General features: G+C 31.3%; 1 protein-coding gene across 1 annotated transcript; it reads left to right on the top strand.

Annotated features, from left to right (window-relative positions):
• The first annotated feature begins 1,657 nt into the window (after window positions 1-1,657).
• LOC143055010 (uncharacterized) lies at window positions 1,658-21,152 on the top strand. Its single transcript, XM_076228135.1, has 14 exons — window positions 1,658-1,784; window positions 5,434-5,535; window positions 8,698-8,730; window positions 10,474-10,521; window positions 10,976-11,029; window positions 11,842-11,967; window positions 12,736-12,810; window positions 14,719-14,757; window positions 15,720-15,752; window positions 17,196-17,243; window positions 17,893-17,985; window positions 18,605-18,625; window positions 19,464-19,535; window positions 21,078-21,152. Exons 1-14 carry the CDS (start codon window positions 1,751-1,753, stop codon window positions 21,107-21,109), a joined length of 810 nt encoding a protein of 269 aa, XP_076084250.1. The 5' UTR covers window positions 1,658-1,750; the 3' UTR covers window positions 21,110-21,152.
• Window positions 21,153-23,025: the final 1,873 nt, after the last annotated feature.

The raw sequence follows: 23,025 nt of genomic DNA, 5'->3' as shown, positions 1-23,025 counted from the left end.
TGCAAATGTCTTGGAATGCAAGTCTTTTCTCATTTCAAACTTCAATTTTCTAAGTTCCACTTTGACATTTCTGTTTTAAAGTTATTCCATTCAAACTTAACATTTAAATTTTACAAATAGTAGCTGCCATGTCTTTATGTTAACTTGACATTTTGCAATAATTTCAGAAATGACAACTATATATTACATGATGAAAATAAATCCCACAAATGTTTTTGACTGATACAACAATTGTCCTTTTATATTAATTTTGCAGTTGATAATATTCTGAAGCAAATAAACAGTAATGAAAAATATCACATTAAGGGAATAATTAGCTTGTTTGAGCGTCTATTGCAATACCCTTTCGAATGAGATAATTAAGTCATTAACAGATATCAAAGACTCCATATGTTACTTGTGATTCCAATTAACAAAATAATTGGCGTCACTTGTTGGACAGGATCGGCTAACTCTTGATGAGCATATGTGATCAACCTCTTTATTTTAGTAAGATACGTGTAGCAGTATGTTTATGTCCACTTGCTATGTTCTTGCAAAGGCGTTGTCCCTTTAATTCGTTATTTTGATTGCTCTCTCGGTGTCTTCCGTTTCTGTTTATAAGCTCGTTTCCTGGACGTTTTATGGTCTACCTTTATTCGCCCGCTTGTTCGTCCGTCAGTCCGTCGTACACATGTTGGACTATAACTAAAAAAGATTTGAAACAAATTTTAGGAAATTTATTTGAATTGTTCATATATATTGACGTACACTCCTTTTAGATTTTTATAATTGTAATATTGTACGTTTTCAAGTTATGGAATTGTATTCTTAAAGGTCCATTTTTTTTCTAGCTTGTGGACAATAAAAAACTTTGAAATACTCTGAACAGTTTTCATGAAACATTAGTGACGGGTTGATATCTTTTAGATAAACTAGCTTAAGTGTTTTTTTTTATATAAATTTCTGATAAGATAGTGAGGAGTTATATCGAACTTAATTTGTTGATTTTGCGACAAAAGAATCTTGAGCTCATGGCGCAGCACTTTCTTTTATACGTCTTGGCGTTTTCTTATATGTTTAATTTTATTCATGTTTTGGCTTCATGCTTATTTGTTTTGTTACACATTAATGTGATTCTTAATTTGGTACTTAATCAGCGGTAATTGTTAAGTTAATCAGAACCATTCATGTTTTCTTTGCTTTTACTTCTCTTGGTCAAGTCGTACCTGAATGTTTGATTTCATAGAAATTAAAACAGTTATGATAAATAGGAACAGTTATATGAAAAAAAAACTTAACTAATCCTTAAATAAATAATGCATAGTTTTACTACAGTACAAAGATGTGTTTTCGCTATGTTACAGCATCAGACATGGTCGCTTTTTTTCACACTAAGAAATTCAGAAAAAAGCAACACAGTTTGACGTCATAATCGATTTTTCACCAATGAAGAACTGAGATTAAACGAACCAAATGTTGATTTAATACAAATTATCAACAGGTTGGGAAATGGAAAAATCGGGTAAGAATTATAGAAAAGATGTTATATCGGGATTATTAGCAACTTTTTATATCGCCTCAAAAGTGTAACATCCCTACAAAAATAACTAGCTCATATGTTCACGATTGAACAAATAACGAGATAGAACGCAGAGATAATTATGAATATTGAAAATGTAATGACTGATATGTCACGGCCTCATAATTTATCTCATTTACAATCGTGACAATGGTGCATACTATTTAGTTGTTCTACAGACGGAGAATAATGTGTACCGTTCAATTGTGGTTTCTTGTGTCTGGTAAGATTTTGTGCTCTATGCTTATTTGTATTTTAATAACAGGTTTAAACGAAGGTGGAACTAGTCAAAATAGACATTCATTGGATAATTGGCGTTTAAAGTACTGTTTGCAAATTTGTTTACTCAAAAACGTTATATTTATTGTCGTATACAAATCAATCATCTGCAGTAAAAACACATTAATTGGACGATTTGACTCTTATAACATATACAAATGCTACTGCTACTGTTAGTATTGGTTAGAATTATATACACTATAACTGGCCATGGTTTCTTTTACTGTTTCTTCTTGTCCGTCAGGGCCAACATAATCCATTACCCTTTGGCGATTATCGTATATAAGATCGAATGTGATTTTAATTTAAAAAGAGAATGGTCAGTTTCTTCCCTGTTAAAAAAAGTCATCAATTTGTAGAAAGTTTATAAAAAGTGATAAGGGAATTGCGTCATTAACCTTGAAACTTTTAAAAGTATACTACAACCGACAATATGCAATGATAAGAAATGTGGAACAATGTGGAATGAGGGTCACCGATCGTACTCTGTATATTGTAGATAAGCCAAGCTTATAAGAATGTAAACCAAGGATTTCTGCATCATTAAATATTTTCTGTAATAAACTAGCGATTGTTTTAAATATAACTCGTTTGCCGCAAGTGCATACAAATGATATGTTCAGAGGTAAACAAACAATACAGAACAGATATAGTTAAACAAAAGAAGAGTTATGAGTGTATTCTCTAGCAGATTTAGCATTAATTGAAAAATAAACTAAAGTGATTTCTCTGGAAATCAATAACCAATCAAGACGTATAGACCTTTTATTTTTTATTTTTAACAATCATAGAAATTACAACATGACATGGAGGCGAAACATTGTGCCTTTGACATCTGCTATCTGTACGAAAAATGTAACGAGTTAACAATTAGTTTAATTTGTTGTTTTTCTGCAAACAATATAAAACAATGGCCGGTTAGCACTTATCACATTATATTGAGCGTTTTATTTTTAGTTATTTCACATGTCTATCAGAACAAGCCTGATTTTCAAACATAAACCGATTAGCAATCACATATGACAGCAATGTATTGTAGTTTGCATATCCCTAATAGTTCATACTTATAAAATGCAGATGCATAATGCTGTACGCAAGACCGGTGTTTCGTGTTTACTAGACCCATGAGTTACGCTCGAATCAACACATGTAGATTGCCAACTAAAAACATAGCTGATAGCATTGTAGGCAACTTGTTATTGATGGCAGAAAGTGTTACTGCTAAAGAAATGTAATATTAAACGTCAAAAATATAGTTATCCTCCTTTGACTATTTTCTTTTCTCTTTGCTTTGTTTTTAATAATTTATATCAGTAGAAATTTGCATGTTTACTTGCAAAGTCATTTGCCTTGGATTGTGTTTGAACATTTGTATAATGTAAGTGTGCAATTGTTGTGTATTGTTGTGTGTATCAGTTAACAAATAGCATGCTCTAAATAGATCAGATTTAATTACTTGACGTTTAGTTCACATTTCCGTATACCGCATAACGATAAGGAAAGATGTATTGTCATTATATTGTGCACAACTTATTCATTTGGACAAATTGACAACGTTATATGAAAAATTAAATGTTATCCTACTATTTTTGATATGAACCAAACTATTACCCCAAAGTGCACGTTAAAAACTTAGAGAACTAACATGACTAGCAAATGCGTAAATCTGCAAGAAGAATTCCAACGTTATGAGTTATACTACAACAATTAACGACACCACGGTATTGGTTATCACATTATATTAAGCCTTTGTCGTGCATGTTCTGGTCGGTACCATTTCGGAAAGCCTTATGGCTGACTGTAGCTAATTACATCCAATTCAGTTAATTTCAGTGGATAGGTTTCTCAATGCCAATCACACCACATCTCCTTCCTTTCATTTTACCATTTTTAATCGAACTCAATCCATAACATGTCCGAAAAAAACGTTCAAAAATCTATATCGATTGAAGCTATAATGATTGAGTCGAATTATGATTGACTTTTATGTGAAATTGACTTTCCATCGAGTGTAATGTTTATGGATAACAGTTGGTTCGACATTGCAATGTGAGCAGGAGATTTGTATATTTTCACTTTTTTTCTCACCAGAAGATGTTGATCTCAAAACTAATTCTGTATATTCCAAAAAAATCCATCGATAAATACGTTGCTTTAATCTGATATTATTTGGCTAAATGGAAAAATATAATAGAAGTCAAGTCGGTGTACGATATTTATATTTTGTGTTTTGAAATCGTGTACGGAAATCTATTTGAGTATCTATTTCATTTCTAGAGTTTGCCTATTTAAGATTTGGTTACTTGGCGTTCGTCTTTCGATTTTATCTTATTAAACAGACTTCCTTGTCGTATATTAATTAACAAAGCACCTCATCGTACCTCATTGTTTTAATGAAAGTAATACTCAGTTCCGTCCGTCCAGTAAAAAAAAAAAAATAACGTACCTTTACCGATTATGTCTGTTTATTTGTTTTCGCACCTCGTTGTCAATATCATTGATTTTTTTTTTGTGATAACCATACAAGTGAGAGGTTTCGTTAGCTATAACACCAAGTTTAGCACACATGAGAAAATGCCTGTGACAAGGCAGTAAAATGCCGGTTGTTATCTGTTCGTTTGAAAAAAAAGTAAAATCACAAAAATACTGAACTCCGAGGAAAATTCAAAAAGGAAAGTCCACAATCAAATGGCAAAATCAAAAGCTCAAACACATCTAACGAGTAGATCACAACTGTCATATTCCTGACTTGGTACTGGCATTTTCTTATGTAGAAAATAATGGATTGAACCTGGTTTTATAGCTAGCCAAACCCTTCACTTGTATGAGAGTCGCATCAAATTCCATTATATTGTCAACGAAGCGTGAACAAAACAAACAGACACAATAGGTAAAAATGTCAAAAATAGGGGTACAACAGTCAACATTGTGTTATCATCTTAATCACTATAAAAACAACAAATGTAACGAAGAAGCACAAAAGGCATACATCAAATTTAACATCCTCATTTTGTTTATATTATACGATGTTAATTATCTATTTTAAATCCACCCATAGCGGATGAAAAGTTTAAAGTACTGGTGTAAAAATTGCGCGTTTGAAATTCGCACAGGTAGACATGAAATAATGTTGTCGTTCAAAGTATGACGGGATACATAAATACATAGTCACGTAAAATATATATAACAAAAAACAGACTTAACAGTAGAAGTAATTTTGAAGTGTTTCAGCGTTTAAATGTGTCATTTGATAAGGGATTTTCACTTTTGAATAGATCAAACTGAGGATGAACAATATTTACAATGAATAAATAACTACAAAAAAAAAAGTACGACATTTGGTCAAGAGACAATCATTATGCACTCATGTTAAGTTTCACAACAAATTGTACGACTAAACTTCATCGAAAGTTACGAACAGTTCAGTATACTTACAGAAGTTATGTCGTAAACTTATTTATAAAAATTGATTACAGATATTTCTGTTTTGTTTTTCTTGTCAAATATATTCCTGGTTAAAGACATGCTATATCGCTTTGAACGGATTGTAATTTGATGGTGCAATTCAATTTCCTTTTAATAATTTCATTCAGGACTGATTGCTATTTCACCAGCTAAACATCATCACGAAACGACTATCAAGCACACCACAAAGCCTCCTACTACAACCACCCATCGTTCATTTTTTTTTCAAAGTAAGTATGGATATTTTATTTTTAATCTTTATTAACTTGAAGGCTATTAAAATTGTAAAACTAATGATGATTGTTTTGTCCTTAGTAAATATTATTTCTAGTAACTGAGCAAACGTTTTGACTTATACGTAAACTTGTGGTTCAGAAGTGTTTCTTGTTTCTCGTTCTTGATATAGATTAGACCGTTGGTTTTCCCGTTTGAATGGTTTTACACAAGTATTTTGTTAGGCCCTTTAGAGCTTGGTGTTCGGTGTGATCTAAGGCTCCGTGTTGAAGACCGTACTTTGTTTTTTGTCCATGGATTTATGAGTTTTGAACAGCGGTATACTACTGTTGCCTTTATTTGACCTATAATGGTTTACTAATATAACTTGTGACTTGGAAGTAGAGGTGTCTCATTGAAACTCATACCAAATATTCTTATATCTTTCTACTGATTCGTGTTTATCAGTCATTTATTGATGCATAGAGACTTGCTTTTTTATCTAGATTTATTTAATTCTTTAATTTGACATCAATACACCAAACTACGTAACGACTTGTGATTGAGTAAGATCAATTTATTACTAAGATAGTTGCATAGTTTGATGAAAATCCAAGCTGATTTGAAAAAGTTATAAAAGGAATAAAAGTGTACTATCTGAATAAAGTCCGAACTGCAAATACACTTTTTTCCCCCTAGATTAATTTAATTCTTAAATTTTACAACAATACACCAAACTTCATAACCACCTGGGATTCAGTAAGATCAATATATTACCAAGGTAGCTGTATAGTTTGATGAAAATCCAAGTTGATTTGAAAAAAGCTATAAAAATAATAAAGTGTACTATCTGAATTTTGTCTGAACTGCAAATCTAAGCTTTTTTTACCTATATTAATTTAAATCTTTAATATGACATTAATACATCTGACTACATAATGACCTGGTATTTAGTAAGATTAATATATTACCAAGGTAGCTGTATAGTTTGATTAAATTCCAAGTTGATTTGAACAAGTTATAAAAAGAATTAAAGTGTACTATCTTATTAATTTTGTCCAAAATTACAAATCCTAGCTTTTTTTGGACATAGATTAATTTAATTCTTAAATTTGACAGCAATACACCAAACTACATAGTGACCGGGGATTCAGTACTATCAATATATTACTAAGATAGCTGCATAATTTGATGAAAATCCAAGTTGATTTGAAAAAGTCATAAAAAAACTTAAAGATGCCTATCTGAATTTAATCAGCTTTGTTTACCTAGTAATTGAATTGGATATCTTATACTTAATACTAAAATTTACGATAAAAAAGATGACTTTTGAAGTCATATTGAGAACGCCTAAGAGAGTTAACTTTTAAAAATCAGCTGAACATTTAAATCACATACTATTAGTAAGGAAATATCAAGCTTTTCATCGATCAAAATTAACGTTTGTCAAACTGCTATATATCCAACAAAATTATTCCTATAAATTGTGTGGTTCTAATTTTTAGAAATTGTATTTTTGTCAACAGATCAGAGTAAATATTTTGTTTAAACTTTATAAAAAAAACACGACCCAAATCAATTACAGCAAAAGTGTTGGGTACCCTTTAAAATGCTTTCCTGTAAATGAATCAAACATCGGAAAATAAAAAAATTTCTTTAAAATTGCTCAAATCATATAATTTTTTTAACTTATTTTGGTTGTTCGGAATTGAACAGTACCAGGATGTCCTACCACGTATAAGGTAACCTGTCTAAGAATTTTAGAACCCGGAGTCAAAAGTCGGTAATATGGCTATTGATGCCATTTAAAGCTTGTTGTTTCGTGTGAGAAAACTTTTACTTGGATGATGAGTTGTCTAAATTGGCATTCATACCAAATCTTCTTATATCTAGCAAAAGCAGACAGTTCAATAACTGCTAGTTGGTCTTTGTTACTAATACATTAAAAAAAAATAAAAATTCGAGTTCAAATTATTGCGATTATAACCCTGTCACAGTTTTCGCAACAATTAAAACATCGCAATAATTTCTGAATAAACAGTAATGAAAATCGACTATAGTATTTACATTGTATTTTCTTTTTACTATTCTAGCTCGTATTTCTATGTGCATATCGCTTCATGTTTGTTTATTCTATATGAAATGATTATTTATTTCTTAATTTTATATTTACTAGCAATATGACATGCCTTTTCTGAAGGATAGTATGCAAAACTTTCCCATATATGTAACTTTGAATTTGATGTAGATTATTTAATTAGTTATACTCGCCTTATATTCGGTTATTATTAACTTAATCATAGTGAGGTATGAAGGTAATCAGTAATGGTAAACTCAGCAAAAAAAACCCATAGATTCCTACCAGAAATAATAATAAAACATGCACAAATATATTTGTTGGTACTAGTTGACGAAATATAGGACAATAATCTATAATATTCCTACTTATTTACCAAAGGAAATAGATTTTATTGGCTGATAAAGAAAATTTAAAGCAGTTAGACACCCAAATACAAATTACACCATAGCACAGTTTGAAGAAATTGAGTATTGCAAATGCTAACATTACAGTAAAATTATTAAGACTAGATACGAACATGTATTTCGAATTACCAAAAAATGAACAGAGGGTACTATACAACTAGTCAAGTTGTCAGCACTTCTGTGTTGGCATGTATTATCATTGAGATGGTCATAATTGTAAATTAACTGTTTATAAATCGTTACATTTTGAAAATACTAAGGCTTGTCGTTGCCAATAATAAATAAACAAAGCTTTACAATGAGGTATTTGGCTAAATTTTAAGGACTTTGTGGTCCTTATTGCTATTCAACTTCGTACTTTATTTGGACTTTTTTACCTTTTTTTATTCGAGCATCACTATTCGGTCTTTTGTAGACTACACGCTGGCGCAAATGGAACCTTTCAACCTGGTATCTATGATGAATTAATCTACGATTCAACGTTAAAAAAGACAAAACAACATATTAATTTTAAAGCATTATTTGTATTCCAACATTTAGAATTAGTTGCAGATTGTTAGATAGCACATACTTGTATGTATGACATATATAAATTAATAGAGTGTATGCACATAAACAAATTCTATATCAAATATATACAATAAGTTAACTCCATTTTTTTCAATTTTAATAAAGTATAATATTTCTTTTTACAGGTAGAACATGCAATAGTGTTACACGTAAACATCGTAAGTAAACATATTGAACTTAATTGAGTATTTAAACGTCAAATAAAACAAATGCTTTCTCAGTTGACGATAACATATTTACACTTGGTAAGTGTTTGTTTTTCCTAATTTTTGCAGCAATCATCGTAAAGGTTGATAGAGCTATTGTTACTCACATCCTATAAAATCGAAAGCCTTGTGAAAAGAGATTGTCATGCTCTTTGCATACACAGAACGCTTGCACCAACTCTTTGAGTGGTCTATATGTGGCCTGTTGCAAGGCAAAACTTATGTCCCTTGTTCAATATACCCTCCTTTTCCCGTGACAGTCCAAATTTCCCCGACCATCATCCCGGATGGCCGCTTTTACTAGACCTACCTATTGTATTTATTATTAACCTTTTTTCGTCCTGAACATGCATGTAATATTTACCACTGGACGTTAACCAACCAACTATCAATCAATCAACCATATCTTATAAATCGTGATATCTTTTGCCGTACTTAACCATTTTTTCACCGCGATCGAGGCATTTTTAAGGGATGTTTTTCTTTAACCAACTCCCTCGTCTACTTATGCATACAATATAGACTAATTACAAAAAAAAAACGTACTCAAAACTCATATATTTCTAAGAATGCATTCTGAAATAATCACTGACCAAAGTCATTCTGAGAGTTATCATCTCAAATTGGTGGTTCTCAACAGGCACTTTGCCTTTCTCGACGTAATAAAATAAATAATTAATAAAATTAGCAATATCCCAACTCTATGTATTACTGTTCAATTTTTTTTTCTCGTAGTAATTACTAAACAATGGCATCATAGAAAACTCTCTAAACTCTGGTTTCATTTGAATCGTCAATGAACAATGGTCTTTTCAGTGAAAGCATTGACAACTGACCATTCAGTAGAATTTGTAATTTATCCATAACTTACGTTTATAGTTATGCAGTCCATTTACAAATATTTATAGATATTTTTGTGTCGTCTTTAGTCAAATTCAAACCAAATTAGACTAATTACCGGATTTGTAATCACATAAGAAACACGGAAAATGTGGTTGGATAGATGGCAATTTGACACACACTTATTTTTATCATTTAGAAGCTTTTTACGCAATCAAACGTGATTAAAAGGTTCAGCTGATTTTACAGACTTATCTCCCTGTAATCGTATGTAACACTTTAGGGTGCAGTAAATCAGCTAAATGATGTGAGCGATTTATTTTCACAATTTTCTCGATAAGAAAGATAATGCGAATTTTAATGGCCGCGACCATGTATTAAACTGCATCAATTAAATTTGAAAATTGCAATTTAGAAACGCCGCAAAATTCGACCAAAAGAGCTAAACGCGAATGAGAGTATCTGTTAAAATAAGTGTGTGTACTGCATCGGAGCAAAACTCGTCTATGAACAGGTTGGATAGATGCCAACGCAAACGTAGAAAATGGTAGATTAAATCTGGTTTTAAACCTAGCTAAACTTCGCCTTTGTATGACAATCGCATCAAATTCAATTATTTACACAAAGATGTGTTAACAAAACGCACAGACATAATTGGTAAAAATGTCAAAAATAGGGTACAACAGTCAAAATTGTTTTATAATCTTAATTACCATAAAACAGTATGGGGTAATACACTCTTGAAAAGCTCTTCTGACGCACGCAATCTATAAAGTGACATTATTATTTTGAAGGATCTTTTAAATTGATAGAAAGCAAACTAACAATATATTACATATTTTCGTTTATTTATAGATGCAATTCTGTTGTTAGAAGAATGGGTTAAGCACGATAAGTATGATGGTATGTTAGATTTGATAGGTATGAGCGGTTGGGCGATCGCTGATTTATATAACAAAAATTATCTTAAATGAATTTTACAAACTAGTTTAAATTTTCAATGCATAAGTTATGTATATTTGCCAGCTTTGAATTTCGCTTTAATTCATTTCTGTTATCAGACAGCTATATGATGGAATCAGACGTAATAAGTTTTTAAAGGACAGACAAATCATACTTTCAAATGCTACATTTTTTTGTAATTCATTTCGTATAATGCCACGACTATGCAAATTGAAAAAAATCAGGTTGTTTTGTCATACGATACAACAAAGGAACAATGCAAATACTTTTGTCGACTGGTGTATATAAATACATTCTAATCATTGGGAAAAAATTGTTTTAGTCCTTTTCATTTCCAAGTCATGAAAATATGTATGATAATTCTAATGTTTGTTTTTTCCACTATTTCTTTCAGCTGTAGAAAGATTATATCATGATATATACCATAAATCATTACAAGATAGAAAACGTAAGTACGCATAACTATTTTGTAGCCCCTACTTTTTATTGCAAACAAAATTTTTATAAAAATATCATGTAGAAAAAAAATATTATTCTTAGTCATGTAGTTAACAAGTCAAAGTTCCCGTTATTTACTTAACTGACGGAAAACATATTAATTGGAATAGATGACAATCAAAATTGAAAATTCCTTAGACAATTAAAACAGATTCTGTCATTTTAGCAATGAAAACATATATCCGATCAGAAATACATTAGATGTCAAAGTACGTATATATGTACATGTATTGAAACGCGTGAATATCTATATTTCAAAAAGGGTTCTAAAACTGATAGCTATATTCTTCAAACATGTCAAAGGTTTACATTGCGTGAAAGAGTTCCTGTTTAGATATTGATATAACAACGGACAATCGGAGAAAAAAAATGAACCATGCCAGTATCTCAACCCTGAAACGTACCTTTTAACTCTGTTTAGCTAAATTCAATTCCCATATGATATATGAATAGCTTCATTCTTAAGGTTGAGCACATTTAAGGAGCCAAAATTTTCTAGAATTAAACTTTTTTCTCTACCAATTTTTGGTTAATATTTATTTTTTAATATACGAACTCAAACTTAAAACAAAAGATTTAAATTTATGCGTGTTGTTATTTTACCAACTTTGAAGGCCGTGATAACATCACGTGCATTTACATGTAAGACATGCATTATTTGTTAACTATTGGTGTCCGATTCAAATTAAACAAACATATTGGTTAAGAAAATAAAATAAAACAAAACATTTAAAATCTGTTTTTCTTCTTCATTTTTTACAGGGTTCTTACTGAATAGAAATGGAACATATTTTGGGCAACATAATGTTGGAAGTCATTATCCCAACCATCTAGTTCACAGCTATACGAGTGTTTATGATGAAGCTTTCTTGAATGGAAATCCGGACTGTAATTATGAAAAAAAAACCTATATAAAAGAGTTGTTAACAATTGTGTTCTTACTTTATTTCTAAGGTCAATATTTAAAGAATATTATTGTCGATAAATATGAAGAAATTTGGAGCCTTACTTATATAACATGTATAACACAGTAACCAAACAATTGCAATAATTCAAATTTATATGAGTTAACGTGCAATTAAGTTTAAGTCTAAACCAAGTCTGAAATTTTCTTTACAAACACAACTTTCTCGGGTCACGTATGTAAGAAAATTCTTACACTACATGTATCTACATCTAAAACAAAATAAGTACGCGTTTTCACAACCTTTAAGAGAGACACACATGTAATTTTCTTATATATATATATAGCCAACTGTCATACAAGTAAGAAGCTTACCTGGCCATAAACCCGGTTTAACCGTCCATTTTTTCATAGAAATATGGCATTGTTTTTCGTGTGTTCCGTTGATTGACAGCGTTTGATTTTTCCTAGTTGTTTTTACTTTTTCGTCTTGAAATGTGCTTTAGAGTTCGCTATTTACTAAACCTATTGGAAGTATCAAATTTCTGTAAACTTTACAAATCAAACGTTATACAGTGTATACTTTCTAATCCGACACCTGAGTATTTCATGATCCTGTTTTAACCAATACATGTACATGGTCCCAAAATATGTATATCCTTACACAGGTTCCACTGTAATTGTAATGCACAATGTACCACATAATGTCATAGAGACACATCAAATTTCGTTTTTCATCAATATTTTTGTAGATACTCATGTTGAAAGCTACATAAACACACACATGAATGCAGAATGCCGAAGACAAATCATGATCTGGATTGAGGGTAAGAATGATGTTTGGGGCTAACAGATAGGTTTAGTACCATTAAAATGTTACGTCAGGAATATGATGTTTAGTAGTGTTTTGTTGATGTGGTTCATAAGTGTTTCTCGGTTCTCGTTTTCTACAGATAGTTTAGTTTAGTTTAAACATATTTATTTATAGTGGATTGGGAAACAAGTTTTACAACTTATATTAATCCCTTTCCACTTTGCGGGTGCGAGTGCTGCCTTGTAGCGGCATTAGCCTACTCTTTTTCGAAATCTACAAGGGTGTCTTTAACGTGCAAGAGATATGGCTCTCTCTTAACACGGGCCAGCCATTTATCGTCCCCGTCCGACGGACTATCATCGTTTCCTCAAGACCATACTCGCAAATGGTGTCAAGGGAGAGCCGAAAATTGAGTTCCTGAAATTTTCATCCCAAACGGGAATCGAACCAGGAACCTACAGATGAGTATACTGTTGGTTTTCCTGTTTAAATGGTTTGACACCAGTAATATGTAGGGGACCTTTATAGTTTGCTGCTCGGTGTAAGTCAAGGCTCTGTTTTGAAGACCGTACCTTGAACTAGTTTACTTTTATAAATTGTGACTTGGATGGAGAGTTGTCTAATTGACACTCTAACTACATCTTTCGTCATCTATCATGAACGCAGTTATAATACCATATATTCGGGGGGGGGACCCAGTAATTATGTAGTATGTGCATCAGTTCAAAGATGTCTATCAAAGCGTAATCTTGCTTGATAAATTGAAGAGTTCATAAACTAAATTGTTTTCTAATGTATTGTGTCATGGTATTATCAGTTTACTACTACTTATGACTTTAAATGTATCTTTGGTATCGTTCGCACCTCTTTCAGATTTCTTGCAAAAAAAAAAAATATTAATAGGGAAATACATTACATTGAGTAAATTGAATAAGAAGTTACAAAGGATAATATATGCTAGTCTCACTTAAAGTTATATACAGAGCAAAAAAGCACATAAATCATTTTTTTTGCATTAGAGTATATGTCAAATTAGTAAGCTAAAATCATCGACTAAGTATGTATTACAATGTGTAAAAATATCTTAAAGCAGACCCTTTATTTGTTGATTACAACATACAGTCCTTATATGATTGTGTCATAATATGTATAAAATATATGAAAAATGTTAAAGATATGCGTTAACGTGAAATTGCATATTATTATCTCAAGTCTGAACTTTCGTTCAACTGAAAAACTATTGAATACAAAACGACTAAAGCATAGTTAGTGAACTATTAGTAGAAATCTGTACATTTTAATTGTCATTAAACTTACTAAACTATTCAAATATTTTTCCTAATGAGGTTTTGATTACCAAATATCTGACTTGGGCATCACTGAAGAGACATGTATTGCCCCAAAAAAGTAAAATAAAAAATACCGAACTAGGAAAATTCAAAACGGAAATTCCGCAATGAACATGATGAAATGACAAAAAACTGAAACACATCAAGCGTATGGAAAACAAATATTATTTTTCTAACTTGTAACATGCATTTTCTAATGTAGAAAATGGTTGATTTAACCTGGTTTTAATTATAACTAAACCTCTCACATGTATGACATTCGAATACCATTCAATTATGATGACAAAGATGGGTGAACAAAACAAACAGACATAATAGTTAAAAATGTCAAAATTAGGGGAACAACAGTCAACATTGTGTTATAATCTTAATCACTATAAAAAAAATGCCAAAAACAAGGGTACGGAAGTCACTAAATGTTAATCGCTATAAATAGAAAACATTGCTAAAATAGAAATACAAAAAGGCATATAGACAAGACACAGCTGGTGCAGTACAGTGTGTACTGTTTATGTTATTTATGTTATTTACTACACTTGTGTGATTGATATTTTTATAAATGTAATCAACAGATCTTGCAAAACATCACACGAAAAGTCCTACAGAAACTGGTATGTTATATTATTTGTAGAAATAAAACACATACTGTTAACAAAAGCTTAAAAGTTGTATAGAAACGCGTCTTCGAACAATAGGTTGCGATTTGTTTTTAAATTATTGACATTATTAACACTAAGCACATCAGACGTTGTATTTTACTCAATGATGTATTATTCATTAACAACCGGTATATATGATTCATCCTAATCATGTTTATAAGCATAATTTGCTTACACGTACAGACCACTAAAGATCATACCGGGTTTTGATGGGATTTGTTTTGCTGAGTCTTTATTTTTCAATTGTGTTGTCTTTTAGCCTTATTGTTATGTAATGGCCTTATCAAATTATTTCCAACTAATACGTTCGAATGTTATTTTACTATCCTTAGATTATTTTCTATAGAATTGTAAAAGGTGGTGACCCAACACGCACTTTGTAGTGAGCCGCGTAAGCTCTTCGTAAGGTATCTGTTTCAGGCAACGCTAAATTCATAAAGATTTAAGATTTAATTGAATGTCTTGAATGCAAACTGACAGAAAAATCGACTGGTGATATACTTGGTACTTACGAAGTGAAATTGGAAACAGCTTATATATCATGTATAGTGTAGTATAAAAACAAAATAGCTTTAAATATTCATATACAAACGGCTATGATTGGATTGCTACGGCTGTTTTAAATCTCATTTCTGATTCGTCTGTCTAAAACGTTTACAAAAATACTGCACTGCAAGTTTAAAATGATAAAAAAGGAAAGTGCATTAAGTTTTCATCAGACAGTCTGGCCTACTAAATTGTGCAGAGTTTCAGTCTAAAGAGAAATGAGTGTCGCAGCATATACAAACGGCAAGTTTTGGCAAAGATTACGTAAAAGTGTACTAAACGATGTTTAAGAATTTTCTGATTTAAACCCTAGTTATGTTTAAAAATATTCAAGCGCAAGTGATTTTTTCGCCTTGTTTTATTTTTAGGAGATCACTGTACTGACTTACGAGATGCTCACCGTAAGTAAAGAGAACTCTTATGAAATAAAGAGCTAATTGATGATTCCTTTATATATTTTATTTCTGTCTTTTAACAAGCATCGTTGACCTATAACATATTGCTTTATTTTGTATATTTTTCTAGTAGAAGGTATGATTACTCTATGTCAGCTTGTATTGATATGTGGCCGACAAAGGCAGACAAGAAGTTTTGTAATTTGTAATGATTTACATTTCCCTTCTCATTTTAGTTCTGTTTCTGTGTTTTTTATATCTATTAATCACAATTCTTCTTATCTATATTACTTTATAAATATTTATGTATTAGTATGCTTTGTTTTCTTTTGATGGAATATAAAACCTCTATTACTCACTTACAAAGTCAAATAGGCGACTTCCGCTACTACATGCCTTGATCATACTATCAAAAAGAAGCTTTTGATGGAATATAAAACCTCTATTACTCAATTACAAAGTCAAACAGGCGACTTCCGCTACTACATGCCTTGATCATACTATCAAAAAGAAGCTTTTGATGGAATATAAAACCACTATTACTCAATTACAAAGTCAAATAGGCGACTTCCGCTACTACATGCCTTGATCATACTATCAAAAAGAAGCTTTTGATGGAATATAAAACCTCTATTACTCAATTACAAAGTCAAATAGGCGACTTCCGCTACTACATGACTTGATCATACTATCAAAAAGAAGCTTTTGATGGAATATAAAACCTATATTACTCAATTACAAAGTCAAACAGGCGACTTCCGCTACTACATGCCTTGATCATACTATCAAAAAGAAGCTTTTGATGGAATATAAAACCACTATTACTCAATTACAAAGTCAAACAGGCGACTTCCGCTACTACATGCCTTGATCATGCTATCAAAAAGAAGCTTTTGATGGAATATAAAACCACTATTACTCAATTACAAAGTCAAACAGGCGACTTCCGCTACTACATGCCTTGATCATGCTATCAAAAAGAAGCTTTTGATGGAATATAAAACCACTATTACTCAATTACAAAGTCAAACAGGCGACTTCCGCTACTACATCCCTTGATCATGCTATCAAAAAGAAGCTTTTGATGGAATATAAAACCACTATTACTCAATTACAAAGTCAAACAGGCGACTTCCGCTACTACATCCCTTTATCATGCTATCAAAAAGAAGCTTTTGATGGAATATAAAACCACTATTACTCAATTACAAAGTCAAACAGGCGACTTCCGCTACTACATGCCTTGATCATGCTTTCAAAAGAAGCTTCCTTCTTTCTTAATCGAAGTTCTACGGCATCCAAAAATACAAATACTCCATAGATTAGAGTACATAAGTCAGTGTCTAACATATAATCTTGTGAAGATATTGACATTGGGTTTTTGTTCTGTGTACATTGTTGTTACTAGACTGGTAAAATTATAACTAATACAGCCAAATCTTATTTTAGATGTCATAAGATTATTAAACGGATGGGAAAGGCATCATCATTTCGCAGGTAAGTGTGAGTTTAACAAATGTATGGTTCATAATGGAAGAAATATAAAAGAAAAGGTCATCGTATGTCAACTTTGGGGCAATAACTGATGTCATCAATTTGTTTAGTATGAACATAAAATTGTCGATTTAAATTTGCATACGCCGTAAAAGTCATGCCAATCGAGGTTTCATTTTTTTTATATTCGATTGAAAACAAACTTAAACGATTATCAAACAAATAAAAAACTCTAAAAACCAAATGTGTTGATAATAATCATGATTTATTATATGTATCAGCTTTAAGTGTAAATTTTAGTCTAAAACACATCTAACTGGCCATCTATTTCACCTCTCAAAAATATTAAACCGATGTAAACATAACATGCATAATCATGATAAATTTGTTTTATTTTGTCAGAATTGAACAAAATTGGCTGCCAAAAGCACTATTTTATTTCTTAAATGATTGAACTAAACAAATCATTTTTTATACAAATATCTCGTATATAATACCCCTTTAAACCTACAACAGGTATATTAAAACATATTCTATTATTAAACATAAAAATGATAAACATACATTATACATGCATTTGAAATAAAGAAGTCCAGGTGAAAGTATCTGTAAAATCGGCATTTATTGTAAATCGCATTTTGTCTATTTTTAGATATCCAAAGATTGTACTTAGAAGTAGCTCTGGGTTTTCATGCTTTAACTGAGACGAATGGGGATAAGGAAAGGGAACACGATAGGCTACATGGTAAGGTTAAAAAAGAAACAATAAAAAAATCCACTATTTCCAGCAAAGAAGTTTTTTTTAACTACGTAAAAACTAAAAAACCGAAAAGAACACGTAAAAAATGCCAGTCGTCTGAAGCATTTTTTTTAATTAACATTAACAAATAATGCTCAAATCCGAATATTTGAAAGCCATTAACGTGTAAGAACCGACACAATTAAGAGAATATATGATACAAAAATGACATAAAAAAAACTTTGACTGAGGTAATTGAGACATAAGTTATATTATAATTTCATAATTCATTTACGGGCAATATAAAAGATGTGTTATTAAACATGAAAGCACCGGAGTACTGACTACTGAGGTGATGATTACCACCGGGGACTGAACAGACGAGTTAAGACTTCATGTATATTCTTTACACGGACACGTTTATATATGTTTTTTCTGCAGGTTTCAGTGCCGTTTAAAACCATGAAATACAGGAACGTATAATCCGATTCTAAATAACAGCCATGCCATCATTCTTATTGGTTGACATTTCTAAAGGTATAACAATTTGAAAGTGGGTTATAAAAATATAAAGCTAAATCTACATGAACTTTTTGAGTCCTTATTCTTTCACAATTTTTTTCAGATGACGATTCGGTCTCGGATTGTAAGTAAAGCATTGTATCGTTTATAAATAAATACATTCCACTTTTTTTTCTAAAACATATTGCTGGAAAAAGCTGTCTGCATTACAAACACCAACTTGGTTAATTTAATATTAACTGATTGGGTTAACACTATTTACATACTTTGAATTTTCCAAGGTAAATATAAACAGTGTAAAGCCGTAAAAACGACTTTATAAACCAACGTAACGATTGATACAGCTGTTTTAGATTTGTTTTCCTATCCGTATATAAAAGTGAACTTACATGTATCCCGAACACTCAGGTTACTTAAAGAGTGGGTAGTCCGTAAAACACAATTTAACGCTGGATTGTAATAACTTACAAACAAATATAAAGCAACAGCATGTGGTAGGGTACACCTAGTTTATTACTAGCTTAACCTCCCGCTTAAATTACAGTTGTGAGTTATAAGCGATATTTTGTTCATTTGAGTTGCAACAGAACCCCGCCACATTATTTATGTATGTGCCTGTCCCAAGGCAGGAGCCTGTAATTCAGTGGTTGTCGTTTGTTTATGTGTTACATATTTGTTTTTCTTTCATTTTTTTATATAAATAAGGTCGTTATTCTCGTTTGAATTGTTTTACATTGTCTAATCGGGGCCTTTTATAGCTGACTATGCGGTATGGGCTTTGCTCATTGTTGAAGACCGTACGGTGACCTATAGTTGTTAATGTCTGTGTCATTTTGGTCTCTTGTGGACAGTTGTCTCATTGGCAATCATACCACATCTTCTTTTTTATATTGTATAGCTTTTTGTAATATACATGTATGTTAATCCGATAGTATTAGTATAGCCTTTTTTTCTGTTCAAAGATACGCATGTACAATTAAGTCTGGTGAGACTGAGTAGTTACTGTAGACAGATTGTTTTTGCCTGGATTGAAGGTAGGTAAAGTGTACCAAATATAGTAAAACTCATCAATCGAAAATAAACTGATAATGCCATGGCTAAAAATGAAAAATACAAACAATAGTACAAATGACACAACATATACAACTAAAGAAAAAGCAACACAAACCCCACCAAAAACTGGGGTGATATCAGGGGCTCCCTAATGGTAAGCAGATCTTGCTTCATATGTGGCACCCGTACCAAATATAGTTTATTGTTATGTATGTTCAATCTAATGATCTAAAACGTTTTTGGTTTTTTTCCGATCGTGTGTTTGTGTTGTCGTTCGGTATATGGTTGCAGTTTTAGTTGAAGACATTTCTCCTTAAGATCGAGGTCATGTTGTAACTTGAAACATAGAATAAATGTCCAAAAAGCATAATGTTTAAAAAATTATATCAAATAAGGGTCTTCATCTAAAGGAGTAGGTCCGGTAAGGACCGATTTTGGCCTCAAATTTCAAGTTTATCTTACGAAAGATTTTGACCACTTTTTAAACACTTAAGTGTCTATTTCATTTGAATCAATTAATTTATGTGAAAGATTTTAACTGATATAGTCATTAAGAACAACCCGATTCAAGCTCAAATATGAAAAATCTACCAAATATGCCGAAAAATGTCACTTTTCAGATGATTTTTGTCAAAAATGAAAGTGGCCGCATCCGTGTTCATCCTCAACCTTTATATATGTTATGTATTATCATAAAATACAACTCACATTTCAATATTAAGAATGAACACGAATGCGGCCACTTTCGTTTCACACGAAAACTGTCTACAATTTAACTAAAATGCTAGAATTGTGAAGATTTCAGTAATTTAGCATGACTTAATGGTGCTAGTACCCGATATACAATATGTGCATTGTATTGTCAAAAACAGCCCATATTTATGTAGCAGAAGCATTCTACTGTCCAATAAATAACTAAAAGTTTACATTTTAACAATTTTGTAAATTTGCTATATTTTGGGGCCAAAAAGGGGTCTTACTGAACCTACTCCTTTGCAAATACCTAACATATACAAATAATATTAACGCGATACTGTATATAAAGCTTGTAATTATTTGCTGATTTCTCATGTTGATTTCAATGTTAATTGTTCATCAGAATGTGATTTAAGTAGCATTTTCTGATTTCTGAAAAGATACTTATGTTCAATCATATGTATAACCCTATTTGATATGTCTCTGATGTGTGGAACGAACTCTTGTTAATGAAATCAGTTAAACATTGCAAAGCTGCTTCAGATCTTTATAGATCTATAATACCATTTTATCTAATATACTGTGAACCAACTTTCATTAGGAAACTTTATTTCGCGATTTATCCTTTCTAGATTACTTTACGGCTATTATGTTTCGCGATTTTCTGAAAAGTTTAACATTTTCGCGACGATTTATATTCGAGTTATTTTCCTTCTCGCGAAAGTCACAAAAATAAAACGCTCTCGAAAATAAGTTGGTTTACAGTTCTCTATTTCACGAAGTCTTCTCTACTATAACTTCGTAATAACATTTGTGTATTGTTGTAGATGATGCCAGGAAGCACACAGCCCCAGCCTAATCATACATAATGTAGTTGGCATAATAAAAGACGACCAACAAGATCTTTTTTTTTAATACATGACACGTATTTCCATTGCCACTTTCAGACCGAAATACTCTTTTTGGTGTTTACGTAGTAAGGTATATATCATATGGATCAATGATAAAAAAAATGCAAAATAATATATAGTGATATGATATCCAGTATTGAAAATCGTAACTGTGACTTAGAACCAAACCAAAACTCAAGGGTGAACAATAATTAAAATTCACCATGATGATAATTTCTTGGTTTAAATATTCCAGATATAACTTTAGATTAACTTTGTTTCAAAGCACCTTTGTCAGTTCATTCAAGATGAAACAAAGAAAGGGTAAAAACTTATAATGATACCAAGCTGTTCTTATTAAATGTTGACCGCCATATATTTTCAAGTTTTTTTCTGTAGCTTTAAGTATATTGGAGTATTTTTGGCTCCTTGATACTTGTAACTGTTTATTACAATATAGATTACCTAAGCTGTATTTGGCAAAACTTTTAGGAATTTTGGTCTCCAATGCTCTTCAACTTCGTTCTTTATTTGGCCTTTTTAACGTTTTTGGATATGGGCGTCACTGATGAGTCCTTTGAAGACGAAACGCGCGTCTGGCGTATATACAAAATTTAGTCCTGGTATCTATCATGAGTTTATTTATCATACCTATGGCCATTGATCTTAATGGATACCTGTATTATTTAATTAGTATCAGCATCTTCCTATAAATATATCATGCTCGAAATAGTAATACAAATACGTGCAAAGGACAGATTCTTTTTCAAATGGGTCTGAAGCACATATCTTTTTTTTAATTAGTTGATAACGGCTCGTGGCACATATTGTTTTTGTATTAGACTTGAAATAGATGAAAACGGATCAATGTCATGTGAAGATGCACATACAAACTATTTGTGTATTGCATTGATTTCATCATTCTCATCAAGTTAGCTTACGATAACTTAGCTTTTGTTCAACTGATCATACTCGGACAAGGTAAGGTCAGTGCTACTTTTCGAATTACTCAATAAGTTGATCCATGACTAATCGTACATATGCAGGCATACCATTTATTCGTTTAGCATGTTCAGTGTATGTATATTTGTTTTTGTTAATTGTCTTTTGATTGAGTTTATTTCCATTTCAATTGATTTTTTATAGTGTGTCTTTCTATGCTGTGATGTTAAGGTGGTACCCAACACTTGCACTAAAATTAATTTGGCTCATTTAATTTTCATCAAATTTTGTCAAAGTACTTACTTTGACCCTTTAACAAAAATATAAAAATTTAAAAAAAATTTTAACCAACCGATTTGTCAGAAAAATTACACTGGTTATATAGCAGTTTGACAAACATCAATTTTGATCATTGAGAAGCTTAATATTCCTTTTACAACACAATGTAATTAAAACGTTTAGCTGACTTTACAGAGTTATCTCCCTGTAGTGTTAGGTACCACCTTAAACTGTTATTTCAGGTTAGAGTGAATTTTGATTTAAACCCACTGCATTGTTTTGCACCTATCTTAAGTCAGGAACTCTGTCGTTTGTTTATGTGGTTCATATGTGTTCCTCGTTCCTTGTTTTTATTTCGATTAGACCGTTGGTTTTCCTATTTGAATTATTTACTAGTACACTAGTTATTGTTGGGTACTTTAAATCTTGTATTTCGGTTTGAGCCAATGCTCCAGTCACGAACGCCGTATTTTGGCTCGTTTAGAAGAAGCGTTTGTCTGGCGTATCAAATTGAAAGTCAGGTATTTTTCATAAATAATTGCAATTGCAAAAAAATAATGTATATTAATCTGGAATCTATGAAACAGAATCCTTGTCTTAGTTTCGTCACTGGCCTAGACAAATTTCCTTAACTTAAAGGAAGAATGATTTCGCCCTGTTTAAT

The sequence above is a fragment of the Mytilus galloprovincialis genome, chromosome 12, assembly GCF_965363235.1.
Source record: "Mytilus galloprovincialis chromosome 12, xbMytGall1.hap1.1, whole genome shotgun sequence".
Taxonomy (NCBI): Eukaryota; Metazoa; Mollusca; class Bivalvia; order Mytilida; family Mytilidae; genus Mytilus; species Mytilus galloprovincialis.
The sequence above is the reverse complement of the archived record's forward strand: the minus strand, read 5'-3'. Positions and strand labels throughout refer to the sequence as shown.